Here is a 15,864-nt window from a genome sequence, read left to right as displayed (position 1 = left end):
AAAAAAAAAAAAAAAAAAAAAATCCTTTATAGAATGATCAGAATAGTCTTTGATTTTTGTTTTTGTGTAGGCTATTTACATGTTTGCAGATAAATGGAATGTCCAACTTCTTTTCTCTCTCAGGTAATGGAGTACCCAAAGTGTTAGGTATAAACTAAGCATCAGCTAGAAAGTTTTGAGAATGTCTTGCTTTTGGTCAGGGCTGCATTCCTGAAAGCAACTAATAAAAATATAGCTGATGGCCCTAATTATACCAATCAACATTACTTAAGACCTTTGTACATCAATTCTCAAGATGTTAGCAATAATGTTACAATGGTTATGAAAAAGTTTCTTCTTCCAATGTGCAGGACAGAGGACAGGATGATAGAAAACTAGCCATTCCAAGAACAAGCCTTAACTGTTTACAATAAAGCTCAACCCAGGCAGGAATTGGATCTGTAACCTAATGCTTACAAGGCAGGCATACTAACAAACTAGGTGGGCTAGAATTATAGTGTTCCTTTTAGATTAAGTTGTTTGTTTTCACATGCACCTACCCACTTGTTAATGTTAATACATTATCAAACATCTTGTCTTAAAGTTCACAATTTGATAAGATAACAGACTACTTAAAGAATAATATGTTCAAAGAAGAAAAGAAATATATACCTACTTATTAGAGGTCTTATCGTCCTGAAATCGAAGAAGAATGGAGGACAAGATAGCCAGCCGTTCCAAGAAATCCAGCCATTCCGAGAACGAACCGCTTTAGTATAAAGTTCGCCTCGAGTGGGAATCGAACCGGTGTCCTACAGCTTACAAGGTCCTCTAACCGTCCAAAGTAACTAGGCTGGCAAACTAGTCTAAACAAGGGTTAAATGAGAAATTCGCTCAGCCGTATTGTGTGGCGTGAAGAAATTAAGAAGATTAGACGGATTCAATTAGGACTAAGTACTCTAAGTAGGGGCTAAGTGTTCCTTGAGTAGCAAGTGGAGCGAACCTAATGATTGGTGTCAAATGGGGTTATTTTCCAGATGTGAAAATGTGTGTGTTTATGAGATGGAACTGAAATACTGGGTCGGTGAGTTAAATGATCAAATTCTCAAATAAATGACGATAAAATTTTGTTCTTTGTTGTATTCTTGTAAATTTTGTTGAAACTCCTCTGGCAAAGACTGCATTGTCATTTATGCAAAGACTGCATTCATGCATTGAGATCGAACATCTGGGGGTCAAATATACATAATTATCGACTTTAAAAAGTACAAGGAGAAGAAGAAGGAGGAAGAGGAAAAGAAGAAGAAGAAGAAAAAGAAGAAGAAGAAGAAGAAAAAAGGAAGAACCGTAAACCTACAAAACGAAAAACCGGGGGGTAAACTGCGTCATAGAGCAGTCAGTAGTGCGTTAGTAACAAGAAATAAATGGCTTGTCATCATTATTGTAAAATACAAGTTTAGATAAGCAATCTTGAGCAGCGTTTAGGCCTCGGAGTAATCATTTCTCAGAAAGCACACTGTAATTAAGAAACCCTACTTAAAAGAACCCCGAGCTACTTTCATTACATACGGAGAAGTTGAACTTCTAATGCGAAACAGAAAAGTTTATGTTTCGTCTCTCTGAAAAAAGTTGTAAAGAAATGAGATTCCAAAGGAAAGGAAATGACATTTCTTCTCCGTTTATTACAGCGAATGATCAAGCAAAGGAATATGTTGGTGTTGGCTTAGGTATAAATATATATTTATACAGCGCCTTTTTCATGCATAGTTTATAGTTGATCCGATCCTTCTTCGCCCTTTTTTATTGCAATAAAATTGCAAATACCGACTTAGGTACCTTTCATACCGGCCACTCGCATGGTCTCAGAGCATTATATTTGTCAGACGGTCTTAACCTCTTACTGTGTGTGACGGAAAAAGCTTGAGCCCTAGGTCTGTGAGAGCCCAGTCTGTCAGATGGTCTCAACGTAAGTTCCCAGCGTCAGTCAAAGAATATAGGTAAGTCAAACGGTTCTATACGTATTATTACTAACCTATTCACTGTGTTTTAGTACAACCCTTTTGTTCACTCTGAATTGATCAACAGTTCTTATTGAATTTATGTCCCTAGCATCCTTGCCAAGTTTACTTGTTGCTCCGTGTAGTAGGGGGCTTAGAGAAAACACTTGTATTGTCGTTTATCACCGTTGTGGTTATATGGTTACAGGTACGGATTGTGTTTTCATCGCGAATGTTTGTAATGGCTTACATGAAGTGCTTCACAAAGAATATAGATAAAGCGTTAAAGAGCTTTAAAGAGGAATCTTAAATAGACTGTGTGAAGTTGTGGCTTCTGTTGGATTTTAGTTAAAGTTTGGGACTAGGCGCAGATTCATTTAAAAAAAAAGATGAGTGTTTCATCGCCGTTTTTATTTCTTAGCAATGAAACAACTGCTACATTAGACGCATGTGGTCTGTGTCGTAGCATGCCCATCCCGTAGTATGCCTCTCATCAGATGGGCGAGAAGAAATAAATCATAAATAACTTCTTATGATTTATGATACGACCGCGACCCTAGGTTTTAGAAATATGAAAATTTCGCATTAATTCCTTACTTAAATCTCAATTTTCAAGTATGACGTATAATGGAATGATGCCCTCAAGCTACGCTAGGCATAACTAACATATTCGTTTTAAAAATAAAGATTGGTATGTGTAATGACTACGTATCGTACAGCAAATTCATTATGATATCATCACCACATACACCACTGAGGTCTAATAGAGGTAGAGTGTTACAAGGTCTTGTTTATCAGTACATTATGATTTTGCTGACAGCGCTAAGCAATCTGCTTTGTGCTAAATGAGAACTGTACAAATTACGAGAATTGGACAGTTGGCACTTCGATCTTGAGAATCAAATGACGTCATCCTCCTATTAGGCCAGCTAACCACCATCAGGTAGACCTGATCAGGTCCGCCTGTCAGGTCTACCTGACATCTGACGTGGCAGGCAGTAAAAAAATTCCCAAACTAGTACGCCCACCTACCTCAGTGGTGTTATGGTGTAGTGATCAAGACGCTCGCCTGGTAAACAGGAGGACGTGGATTCAAGCCCAGCCGAGGCATGGAATTTTATGCTAATTTATTTGAGAATTTGACCACATAATAATGAAGCTCTCAGGGTTAGGTGGTAGAGAACACCTCCGGCGTTAAGCTCGCTAGGTTACCTTTCACTCAAGAGTCATCCCCATCATAATAAAATTTCTTTGAATGGCATGAGTAAAACAGAAAGAAATAGATAGAGTAAGGTCGTGGCCATTAAGTAAAACGCAAAATTTACCACAAATTCTCGTCGCTAAGGTGGGAGCTCCTTATATGCTAACGGTAAATATAAAAACGGAGGAAGGGTTGACAAATGGGGCTCATGGAGTATTGCGTCATATCGCGTGGGGTCGGACTGGTAACGGCGGACGTTCTGCAATTCGTTTGTAAAATAGGTGTGATAGGGAACTTGGGATGGACATGCTATGACACAGACCCAAAAAGTTCCAATATAGCAGCTGTTTAAAAAACCAAAAAGTGATGAAACACCTTTTTTAGGTTGACCTAAAATTGTGTCAAATGATGTAATAGATATCCAGAAGCATTCTGCAGAGGCCTGTTATTATAATGGAACTATTCAGCTCCACTTTAAACCAATCTGATGATAGATAGCTTGAGATTTCTCTGCATTGTAGCAGGGAATGTTATAGAATTATAAATTTCTGTGGTCATTTAATCACGACATGCAATTCCTTGTCTATAATTTCTCCTTTCAATAAAAAACCTGTAATCTTTCTGCTACTGTTTTACCACTATGCATATTATGTGAGCACACTAGGTTTATGCAGTCTGCTTGGTATGACTTTAACATGTAATAAAAAAGATTAATAAAAGGTGGAAATATGAAATGTCATACCTACACTTAGCATGGCTATCTTAAGCAATAATGAGAATAATGAGTATGATTTTATTGTCGTTTTGCTTAGTCAGCTTTCTGTCTAGGTACTGCAAAGTGTAATATATGTATGTTGGTGTCAAACACTACCTTGGTCTATTTTGAGTTGATGTGAGGGTTTTTTATTCTCCCATAAGCTACATTATTTTTCTAATGTTCTTAAAAAAAAAAAAAAAAAAAAAGAGATGAGTGGTTTCATCACCGGTTTTGTATTTCTTAGGCAATGAAAAACTGCTACATTAAACGTATGTGGTCTGTGTCGTAGCCATGCCCATCCGTAGTATGCTCTCTCATCAGATGGCGAGAAGAAATAAATCATAATACCTTCTTATGATTGATGATACGACCGCGGACCCTAGTTTTAGAAATATGAAAATTTCGCATTAATTCCTACTTACAATCTCAATTTTGCAAGTATGAGCGTATAATGGAATGAGCCCTCAAGCTACGCTAGCGAATAAACTAACATATTCGTTTAAAAATAAAGATTGGTAGGTCGTAATTGACTACGTATCGTAAGCAAAGTTCATTAATAGATATCAATCACCACATACACCACTGAGGGCTAATAGAGGTAGAGTGTTACAAGGTCTGTTTATTCTGTTAGTCTCAGGTTACATATCCGAGAGGTTTTATCATAAGGAGTTGATAATACCAATCCTAGCTTATAGAAACAAGCATTCAAATTTCCTCATCAATAACTCCACTCCTTGTATAGATCTATCTAGACGATGTGGATTCTAGATCAAGTTGCGTGTAAACGGTAAGTGTTCAATGTCTGTGTCGCCCGCGGATTAGATCTTTAATTTCTTTTTATGCCAGTTCAAAGAGAATTTTTTATATGTGGTGCATGACTCTGAGTGAAAGGTAACCTAGCGAGCTACGCGGAGGTGTTCTCTACCAACCTAACCCTGAGAGCTTCAATTATTATGTGGTCAAATTCTCAAATAAATTAGCATAAAATTCCATGCCTCGGCTGGGCTTGAATCCACGTCCTCCTGTTTACCAGGCGAGCGTCTTGATCACTACACCATAACACCACTGAGGTAGGTGGGCGTACTAGTTTGGGAATTTTTTTACTGCCTGCCACGTCAGATGTCAGGTAGACCTGACAGGCGGACCTGATCAGGTCTACCTGATGGTGGTTAGCTGGCCTAATAGGAGGATGACGTCATTTGATTCTCAAGATCGAAGTGCCAACTGTCCAATTCTCGTAATTTGTACAGTTCTCATTTAGCACAAAGCAGATTGCTTAGCGCTGTCAGCAAAATCATAATGTACTGTTTGAGTCTTTGTTTACAATCTCACCTCTTTGGACCTCGACGAATGCCGTGGGCATTACTCCCTTTGAGGTTATCTAGATTAAATGTCAAAGAGTCAAAGCTTGATAGGTTTATTAAAATTTATTTGTTTCCCTAGGTCCCGAATCAAGTTGTTGCAGTTATTATTTTGTAGTACTTATGTACTACGACTTCCCACCTGAAGATTCTTAGTAGGTATAAGTAAGTCTTCTTCTTCGTCGCCTTTTCCCGTGTACAGACGGGCTCGGCTGACGAGCCTCTCAATCAGCTAGGGTGATTGCTTTGGGCTGACATTTGGTTTTGGTTACAAATTTTGCGAGTGGATGCCCTCCGCACTCAATCTTTGCTATTTCTTTAGCAAGGGAAATTTAGGCTGGTATACTTGTCTTACTCCCGTTTAAAGTCCCCCAGCCAGTGTGAACGATAAAGACATAAATTCAGAGGAAAACTAGAGCTCGTCATAAGCACTCTTTTAGTTTATAAATGAAGTACTGATATTTTGACCATAGAAAGAGTTAATTTAGGACTTGAGAACTGAACAGACAAAAATGTAATACAGTTTATGTCACTTGACGAGTTGGACACTTTTGTATTACCAGCAGTCCTTTAATAGAGAGATTGACAACAAGCAATTCAGATTTATAGCAGAGACTAGTTGCTCATATGCTTGGTATGAGTTACCTACGATGTAAGAGTAATAGGTAGGAGTATGTGACGAATTCTGCAATAGAATTTCATGAAGTCCTTAGTGATTGTACTTTCTTACTCTATGTACAGTCAAACCTGTCCAATTGGGAATCTAAGGGCAATATTTTCCTATTATCCAGGTTTCCCAGTTACAAAACTGTTTCGCAATTAGAATTACAAATGAAGGGGCCACAATGGTTTTCCCTATTATCCAGGTTTCCCATTTAGACGGGTCCCATTTTGACAGGTTCGTTACCAGCAGTCCTTTAATAGAGAGATTGACAACAAGCAATTCAGATTTATAGCAGAGACTAGTTGCTCATATGCTTGGTATGAGTTACCTACGATGTAAGAGTAATAGGTAGGAGTATGTGACGAATTCTGCAATAGAATTACATGAAGTCCATAGTGATTGTACCTACTTTCTTACTCTATGTACAGTCGAACCTGTCCAATTGGGAATCCAAGGGCAATATTTTCCTCTCATCCAGGTTTCCCAGTTACAAAACTGTTTTTTAGACCTCCGTTGTTATAGTTTACAGTTCTCCCTATCCATGAAAATCTCTAAAAAAAAAGTAAATCCAGACTGATTCCTTTCTGACCTTATGTTCTTTTAGTAGTTTCGGCCTTCATAAAATTGTTTTCCCTTTTGTGTTCTCAGATCGGAATGGACGAGGAAGGTTTGTTTCGCGTGACAGGCGGCGCCTCCAAGGTGAAACGTCTCAAGACCTGCCTGGACGCCCATTGCATTAAGTTTGAAGACGCTCTGGAGTACGATGCCCATGTGTTAGCTGGCGTGCTTAAGTTATACTTGAGAGAGTTACCTGAGCCTCTATTAACGTACGAGGGAGAACCTTTTCATCTGTTAACTTGTACCGAGCTTACGAATACGAAATAGGTCGCTATGACCTATACGAAATATAGCGTATAGCCTGTTGATGTAATGTTTATTACCAGCAGTCCTTTAATAGAGAGATTGACAACAAGCAATTCAGATTTATAGCAGAGACTAGTTGCTCATATGCTTGGTATGAGTTAAGTACCTACAAAGTAAGAGTAATAGGTAGGAGTATGTGACGAATTCTGCAATAGAATTTCATGAAGTCCATAGTGATTGTACTTTCTTACCCTATGTACAGTCGAACCTGTCCAATTGGGAATCCAAGGGCAATATTTTCCTCTTATCCAGGTTTCCCAGTTACAAAACTGTTTCGCAATTAGAATTACAAATGAAGGGGCCACAATGGTTTTCCCTATTATCCAGGTTTCCCATTTAGACGGGTCCCATTTTGACAGGTTCGACTGTACAACTGTACATACCTATGTATAGCGTTGACAAGCTGAGAGTTTTTTTTTTCAATTTCGACATACGAGGGAGAACCTTTTCATCTGTTAACTTGTACCGAGCTTACGAATACGAAATAGGTCGCTATGACCTATACGAAATATAGCGTATCTAGCCTATTAATGTAATGTTTAGGCATAGGAAAATAATGTTCTTTCAATTTCGACATACGAGGGAGAACCTTTTCATCTGTTAACTTGTACCGAGCTTACGAATACGAAATAGGTCGCTATGACCTATACGCTATACGAAATATAGCGTATAGCCTATTAATGTAATGTTTGGGCATAGGAAAATAATGTTCCTAGACGATTTTTTTAGCCTCAATTGATAAACAAAAATGAAAGAAGGAAGCCGCTTGAAAGATTAGATTAAATAAAATTGGGTCTCCGTTTGACTATCAGTGCTGGATTTATGTTGAAGTTTTATGCCTGTAAGTACTTATAAATCTACTTATATCTCATAAATGAATCACTGTTAAGTGAAATTGTGACCTACACTGTCTGTGGAGGCTGCAGAACACCTTTTTTAGGTTGACCTAAAATTGTGTCAAATGATGTAATAGATATCCAGAAGCATTCTGCAGAGGCCTGTTATTATAATGGATTTATTCAGCTCCACTTTAAACCAATCTGATGATAGATAGCTTGAGATTTCTCTGCATTGTAGCAGGGAATGTTATAGAATTATAAATTTCTGTGGTCATTGAATCACGACATGCAATTCCTTGTCTATAATTTCTCCTTTCAATAAAAACCTGTAATCTTTCTGCTACTGTTTTACCACTATGCATATTAGGTGAGCACACTAGGTTTATGCAGTCTGCTTGGTATGAATTTAACATTTAATAAAAAAGATTAATAAAAGGTAGAAATATGAAATGTCATACCTACACTTAGCATGGCTATCTTAAGCAATAATGAGAATAATGAGTATGATTTTATTATCGTTTTGCTTAGTCAGCTTTCTGTCTAGGTACTGCAAAGTGTAATATATGGGAACTTGGCGTTACGCTGAACGACATGCTCAATGCAAACGTCAACAAGGAACTCGATGATGATCTGTTGAGGTGAGGGATTTTAAGGAAACAGAAAGTGTTTAAGGAAACAAGATTTCAAAGAGGCGAGAGTTTTTAATGAAACAAAATAAAAATGTTTAAGGAAACGAGATTTTAAAGAAGCAAGATTTTAAGGAGGTGACTGATTTTAAGGAATTGAGGAATTTTAAGGAAACAAGATTTTTAAGGAAAAGTCTCGAGTATCAACTTGGTGTTACGCTGAACGACATGCTCAATGCAAACGTCAACAAGGAACTCGATGATGATCTGTTGAGGTGAGGGATTTTAAGGGAACAGAAATTATTTTTGAAAAAAGATGTCTGGCTAGGGGACTATAAACAGAGAGTAGACTGGCGTCTAGCTGTGGGACTAAACAGGGAAGAGGACAGCTAACCCTAACCAGCCTAGCTAGCTGGTATTTTTCAAAGGGTTCTCTCTGCTTTGAGAGTTTTTAATGAAACAAAATAAAAATGTTTAAGGAAACGAGATTTTAAAGAAGCAAGATTTTAAGGAGGTGACTGATTTTAAGGAAACAAGATTTTAAGGAATTGAGGAATTTTAAGGAACTTGGCGTTACGCTGAACGACATGCTCAATGCAAACGTCAACAAGGAACTGGATGATGATCTGTTGAGGGGAGGGATTTTAAGGGAACAGAAATTATTTTTGAAAAAAAGATGTCTAGCTGTGGGACTATAAACAGGGAAGAAAACAGCTAACCCTAACCAGCCTAGCTAGCTGGTATTTTTCAAAGGGTTCTCTCTGCTTTTGAAGAATAAGCATTAAGCACAAATCCTTGCGATGCTTGATTGTGGTTCAGGATGAGCCAAATAAATATGGCTAGAGATAGAGACCATTTCCCTGGTGTATGGCAGAAGAAAAAAATCCTTTCTTTTTCTTTACTCTGCCCACCATTTAGCTGAACCCACAGGTTGATTGTGGTTCAGGACGAGCCAAATGAGACCATTTCCCTGGTGTATGGCAGAAGAAAAAAAAATCCTTTCTTTTTATTTACTCTGCCATCACCATTTCCACAACAACAAAAACAAGGGAACAATTTTAAGAAAAATCTTTTTTTTTTTTTTCATCTCAGGAATGTGATATCCGCCTGCACAAAACTCGAGCTGAACCTGGCTCAAGTATCACAACAGCTGGAAAGCGACATCGAGTTAGATATAGTGCAGAAACTAAACCTCGTGGTGGATCATGCTCAATGCAAACGTCAACAAGGAACTCGATGATGATCTGTTGAGGTGAGGGATTTTAAGGGAACAGAAATTATTTTTGAAAAAAAGATGTCTAGCTGTGGGACTATAAACAGGGAAGAGAACAGCTAACCCTAACCAGCCTAGCTAGCTGCTAGCTGGTATTTTTCAAAGGGTTCTCTCTGCTTTTAAAGAATAGGCACAGATCCTCGCGATGGTTGATTGTGGTTCAGGACGAGCCAAATGAGACCATTTCCCTGGTGTATGGCAGAAGAAAAAAAAATCCTTTCTTTTTATTTACTCTGCCATCACCATTTCCACAACAACAAAAACAAGGGAACAAGATTTTAAGAAAAATCTTTTTTTTTTTTCATCTCAGGAATGTGATATCCGCCTGCACAAAACTCGAGCTCAACCTGGCCCAAGTATCACAACAGCTGGAAACCGACATCGAGTTAGATATAGTACAGAAACTAAACCTCGTGGTGGACAAAGATCTAACCAATGTAGCCAAACTGAAGACAACGCTCAAGAAATGCATACTAGATATGGACTCGGCAAAATGAGACCATTTCCCTGGTGTATGGCAGAAGAAAAAAAAATCCTTTCTTTTTATTTACTCTGCCATCACCATTTCCACAACAACAATAACAAGGGAACAAGATTTTAAGAAAAATCTTTTTTTTTTTTTTCATCTCAGGAATGTGATATCCGCCTGCACAAAACTCGAGCTGAACCTGGCCCAAGTATCACAACAGCTGGAAACCGACATCGAGTTAGATATAGTGCAGAAACTGAACCTGGTGGTGGACAAAGATCTAACCAATGTGGCCAAACTCAAGACGACGCTCAAGAAATGCATACTAGATATGGACTCGGCTAGATCGAGGTAAGTAAATGTATTTAAGGTCAGGCACTGTCAGGTAGACCTGACAGATACACCTGATCAGGTCCGCCTATCAGGTCAAAAAAAAGAGCATAGCTTAGTTAGCTTGGATAATAGCGCGTCTTCCTTGTAAGCGCTAGGTCGAGGGTTTGATCACCGCTTGGGGCGGATTTTATCCTAAACAGAAGTTCGTTCTCAGATGGCTGGCTTTCTCCTATCCTGTGTTCCTTTTCACTTCGCTTTCGGGACGATAAGACACACACACAGGTAGACCTGACAGGCGGACCGATCATGTGTATCTGTCAGGTCTACCTGATAGCGAGTGGCTGACCTAATGTTTCTCTGTCTTGTGATTTCCTCAGATATCAAGCAGCGTGTAGGAATTCCAGCGCCAATGGTAACACCAAGGCAGATTCCATCAAGGAAGAATTGGAGGAAGCTGAAACCAAAGTAGAACAATGTCGGGTAAGTTAAGGCACGCTTGCTTGTCATCCAGAAGGTCCCGGGTTCGAATCCCATCGTCGACAAAATTTACACTCGTTTTTCGATTGTGAATATTTGAATGGGTTACTTTCTGGTGTTTCCGTGTTGACCTAGCACCTAAATGGGAAGTATTGTGCCTCTTCTCGCCCATCTGATGAGGGACATACTACGGGATGGACATGCTATGACACAGACCACATGCGTCTAATGTAGCAATTGTTTCCTTTGCTACGAAATAAAAACGGCGGTGAAATACTCATCTTTTAAATGAAAAAAAGTCCCCCAGCCAGACTAAGCTGGTCTATTCTTGAGCCATACGTTGTTTTCTTAATTTTGAAGCTTTGTTGTTGCCCCAATCCAGAAAATCCAGAAATAATGTTCTCGTTACCTACGGAAATGTGCTCGCAATATGTAGGCATTGTAGATAATATAGAGATCCGGCCTTGACGCTAGTGATAAGATAAGGGAAACAGTGGGAAGCATCTATGCTACTTTTATTATAATCACTTATCAGACGAGAGTTAGACTAGCATGTGTTATCTCTATGTTTTGATAAACATTTGATATTGCATTTGAAAGATCAAAAAAGTCGTTCTGGTTTATTGTGAACTAGCTGACTGTAACGGAGCTATTGTTACAGCTCGATACACACGTAACGATATGTCTCCTAACCAGCTCTTTGGACAGATCGTTAATGGGTGTTTGCAATATTTGAGCGTCTATTCTTGAGCCATACGTTGTTTTCTTAATTTTGAAGCTTTGTTGTTGCCCCAATCCAGAAAATCCAGAAATGTTCTCGTTACGGAAATGTGCCCGCAATATGTAGGCATTGTAGATGAGATAGAGATCCGGCCTTGAGGCTAGTGATAAGATAAGGGAAACAGTGGGAAACATCTATGCTACTTTTATTATAATCACTTATCAGACGAGAGTTAGACTGGCACGTGTTATCTCTATGTTTTGATAAACATTTGATATTGCATTTGAAAGATCAAAAAAGTCGTTCTGGTTTATTGTGAACTAGCTGACTGTAACGGAGCTATTGTTACAGCTCAATACACACGTAACGATATGTCTCCTAATCAGCTCTTTGGACAGATCGTTAATCGGTGTTTGCAATATTTGAGCCATTGTATAGGCTTAAACAAAGTAGAGCATAGACTATAGAGCGTCAAGCAGAAACAGGGAAGCGACGGCTTCATACCACATAGAGTTCAGAACAAAAAGCTCTAAAGAAACTAAAGATGTAAAATTATTCTGACTTTTTTTTAATAGTATTTGAACCCGTTCTCACCAGGTAATTGAGTTTTTGTCCGCTGAACACTGGTGAGAGAAATTCTTTGTGGCTTTCTCGGTGACTCAAAACTAAAGGTACAAACACACAACACGTGAGCTTAATATTGTAGGTAATCTCGATCAGGACAGCTCCACTACTATCACGTCACGTGAGCTCACTTGACGTGATAGTAGTGTGTTTCTACCTTAAGGAAATTTACTACCTGAACCGTCGTCTCCGATTAGTGTTCAGTGTACAAGATACGATCCCTACATCTATTTCCCTTGAAGAAATGTTTTATTTACAAAATGTTATACAGCCAGCCTAGTTAGCTTGATTGGTAGCGGGTCTGTCTTGAAAGCGCTAGGCTGCGGGTTCAATACCCGTCCGGGGCGGATTTTATCCTGAACGGGGACCAAACGTTTTCCCGGGCTGAGAGGTAAGAAAGCCTTGTATCATACGAGATTGCCTTGTGCAGTGATCATTATCAAATAAAACTTCATCTTTGTGGCTTTCTCGGTGACTCAAAACTAAAGGTACAAACACACAACACGTGAGCTTAATATTGTAGGTAATCTCGATCAGGACAGCCACACTACTATCACGTCACGTGAGCTCACTTGACGTGATAGTAGTGTGTTTCTACCTTAAGGAAATTTACTACCCGAACCGTCGTCTCCGATTAGTGTTCAGTACACAAGATACGATCCCTACATCAATTTCCCTTGAAGAAATGTTTTATTTACCAAATGTTATACAGCCAGCCTAGTTAGCTTGATTGGTAGCGCGTCTGCCTTGAAAGCGCTAGGCCGCGGGTTCAATACCCGCCCGGGGCGGATTTTATCCTGAACGGATGTTTGTTCTCGAAGAGAATCCTGTCAAATTGATATTTTCCTGCTTTTTGAAGAAGAATCTTTTTATTTAACTAAAAATTGGAAATGACCGAGGTTGTCTATTATGAACAACTCACTCCTGTAGCCTCCGGAGGTCCGGGGTTCGATTCCCGGCCGGGGTCGAAGTTTTTCAGCTCTGCGCTTGGAGTTCGGGGTGCACTCAGTCTCGTGAGGACAAGTGCGTAGCTACTTTGATCGAGTAGCGACCAGTAACGGCACAAGTGTAAATTGATGATAGGAGTAAATTGAAATTAATAGTAAAAGAAGGCACTTAGTAATGCTGTGATGCCCACAAAAGTTGTGAAAAACGAGAGTGCTTTACCACAAAGATTCATTTTTTTTATTTATTTCAAGATGAGTGTTTTATTGTTATTTTATAGCAATGAAACAACTGCTACATTAAACGCATGTGGTCTGTGTCCACATGATTTGATTTGACCAACTCACTCTTGACTGCCTCTCTTCCCTTAGGTATTAACATGAACACAGCCAGTGCCTACTCCGTGATAGTCGACTCCCTTGTGTCCTACTGTGATTATTTCTTTCCCGGCCCTGAAGAATTCTATGTGACCCCAACTAGTACTACTAGCGCTCCTGGTGATGTGGTGGATACAGCACGAACTATAATGAATGGACATAGTCGTGCCAGTAGTGCAGATGCCGGGGTTATTATTACAGGTAAGACTACTAGCGCTCCCAATGATGTGGTGGATACAGCGCGAACTATAATGAATGGACATAGTCGTGCCAGTAGTGCAGATGCCGGGGTTATTATTACAGGTAAGACTACTAGCGCTCCCAATGATGTGGTGGATACAGCGCGAACTATAATGAATGGACATAGTCGTGCCAGTAGTGCAGATGCCGGGGTTATTATTACAGGTAAGACTACTAGCGCTCCCAATTATGTGGTGGACACAGCGCGAACTATAATGAATGGACATAGTCGTGCCAGTAGTGCAGATGCCGGGGTTATTATTACAGGTAAGATAGAGAGGTTTACGTCACTGTTTTACTCCCCATTCGGTGACAAGCCACCCGCCTACTCACATTTGCCGCCCACATCAGTAAATGGTTTCTTCAAATTAAATTGATCCCAAGGGCAAGGTAAACCTAGACCCTTGACAAATGGAGTGTGGCTGAAGGTATGTGATGTGTTCCAATCCATTCAACCCCAAAATCATATCATGCAAGGTCTTTTCTTTTGAATTGTTACTGATACATGTAGTTATTTTTAACCCATCAAATATACGAGACCTTTTTTAGACTGCTGGGGTAAAGGGACTTTTTAGTCTCATTCGGGCAGGATAAACAAGGTATAGCTATTCTATTATTCGAACTCCTTTTTCTATTCCCATGGCGTAGTGGTCACTGCACTCGCTCCCATGGCGTAGTGGTCACTGCACTCGCCTTGCACGCGGGAGACCCGGGTTCGATTCCCGGCGGGGTCAAGAAATTTGTATCATGCAAATGATTGATCCCGTGACTGGCTGTTGCGGGGCCCACTCAGCCTCGTGAGGAAAATGAGTAGCTATGACATATAAATGCGCATAGCGACCGGTGCCAGCATGGTAGGTAAACATTGGATTTTAGGATTATTGAGATATTGGGAAAATCCTACAATGCTGCAGTGAGCACCAAAGTTGTGACATAACACAAAGAAATTGCATTTACAAATCCTCTGTATGGTAAACAATGTAATCAAGTAAACATGTCTGCTAAATTTTATTTAAAGCGGGCAAACTGATCAAAAGTTACGGTGAAACAAGGAGTTTCATTATAAATGCAAGAGGTTTGATAGAGGGAACTGTAACTGATAAGGTCTTATCGTCCCGAAATCGACGAAGAAGGAAGACAGGATAGGAGAAAGTCGGCCATTCCGAGAGCGAACATTATTCAATCAATGTGATTTCTCAATTTTCTCGCTCTCGAATTTTCGACCCATTATTCGTTCAGGATAAAATCTGCCTTGGGTAGGAATCGAACCCGCGGCCTAGCGCTTACAAGACAGTCGCGTTACCAAAGTAACTAGGCTGGCGACTAGAAATAAAAACAAGCTTTTGGTCAGACCCAAACAGAAATCGACTTTCCATTTTTCGAATAAGCTGAATTTATTATTGTTATTTTTATTTCGTTTCAGAGGAACGAGTATTCGGAAAGCATAGGTTGTCAAATTATCAAGCAAGATGATGTTACTCAGGTAAGTAGTGCCAACAAGAAAAACTGACTTCCTTTCCAATTGAACCCACTTCCCTTATTTTGAAAAAAAAAAAAACTTTCTCCGCCAAAGACAAGAGAAACGGCAAACGAAAAATACTTATCCAAAGAGCGCTTAGAATCAGGAAAGTATTTTTCACCATTTTCTTATCTATTGTTCCTCTATTCTCTTATCCATTTCCCCAGGAGGGGTTGAGCGGACTCAAATCATGTCCCCCGGACGGTCTAGTCTGGAGACTTGCAATCTGCAGTTCGCACGCTCTATACTCGATGGGCGGGGCAAAGTCTTTCGCTCACGTGTGGTTTGAGTTTGTGCAGGAGCTACGATATCGGTGGGAGAATTCATTGCGGATACCGGGGTAAGTGAGAGACAACTTTTACCAGATTGATTTTTTTTTTCCTTAGATAAAACTTTTTACGGAATTGATTTTTTATTTTGAGATATAACTTTTTTCCTAATTGATTTTTTCGAGATACAACTTTTTACCTGGGTAATCGATTTTTTTTTTTTTTTTTTTTTTTTTTTTGGGATAAATTTTTTACCTAATTTTTTTTTT

General features: G+C 39.4%; 1 protein-coding gene across 1 annotated transcript; it reads left to right on the top strand.

Moving 5' to 3' along the window:
* Positions 1 to 8,298: 8,298 nt before the first annotated feature.
* LOC103518586 (rho GTPase-activating protein 44-like) lies at positions 8,299 to 10,912 on the top strand. Its single transcript, XM_026830346.1, has 3 exons — positions 8,299 to 8,360; positions 10,253 to 10,441; positions 10,801 to 10,912. The coding sequence occupies exons 1-3, from the start codon at positions 8,314 to 8,316 to the stop codon at positions 10,910 to 10,912; spliced, it is 348 nt and encodes a 115-aa protein (XP_026686147.1). The 5' UTR covers positions 8,299 to 8,313.
* The last annotated feature ends 4,952 nt before the right edge of the window (positions 10,913 to 15,864 follow it).

This window comes from Diaphorina citri, unplaced genomic scaffold, assembly GCF_000475195.1.
Source record: "Diaphorina citri unplaced genomic scaffold, Diaci psyllid genome assembly version 1.1 scaffold2263, whole genome shotgun sequence".
Taxonomy (NCBI): domain Eukaryota; kingdom Metazoa; phylum Arthropoda; class Insecta; order Hemiptera; family Psyllidae; genus Diaphorina; species Diaphorina citri.
This window is presented reverse-complemented; position numbering and strand designations above follow the sequence as displayed.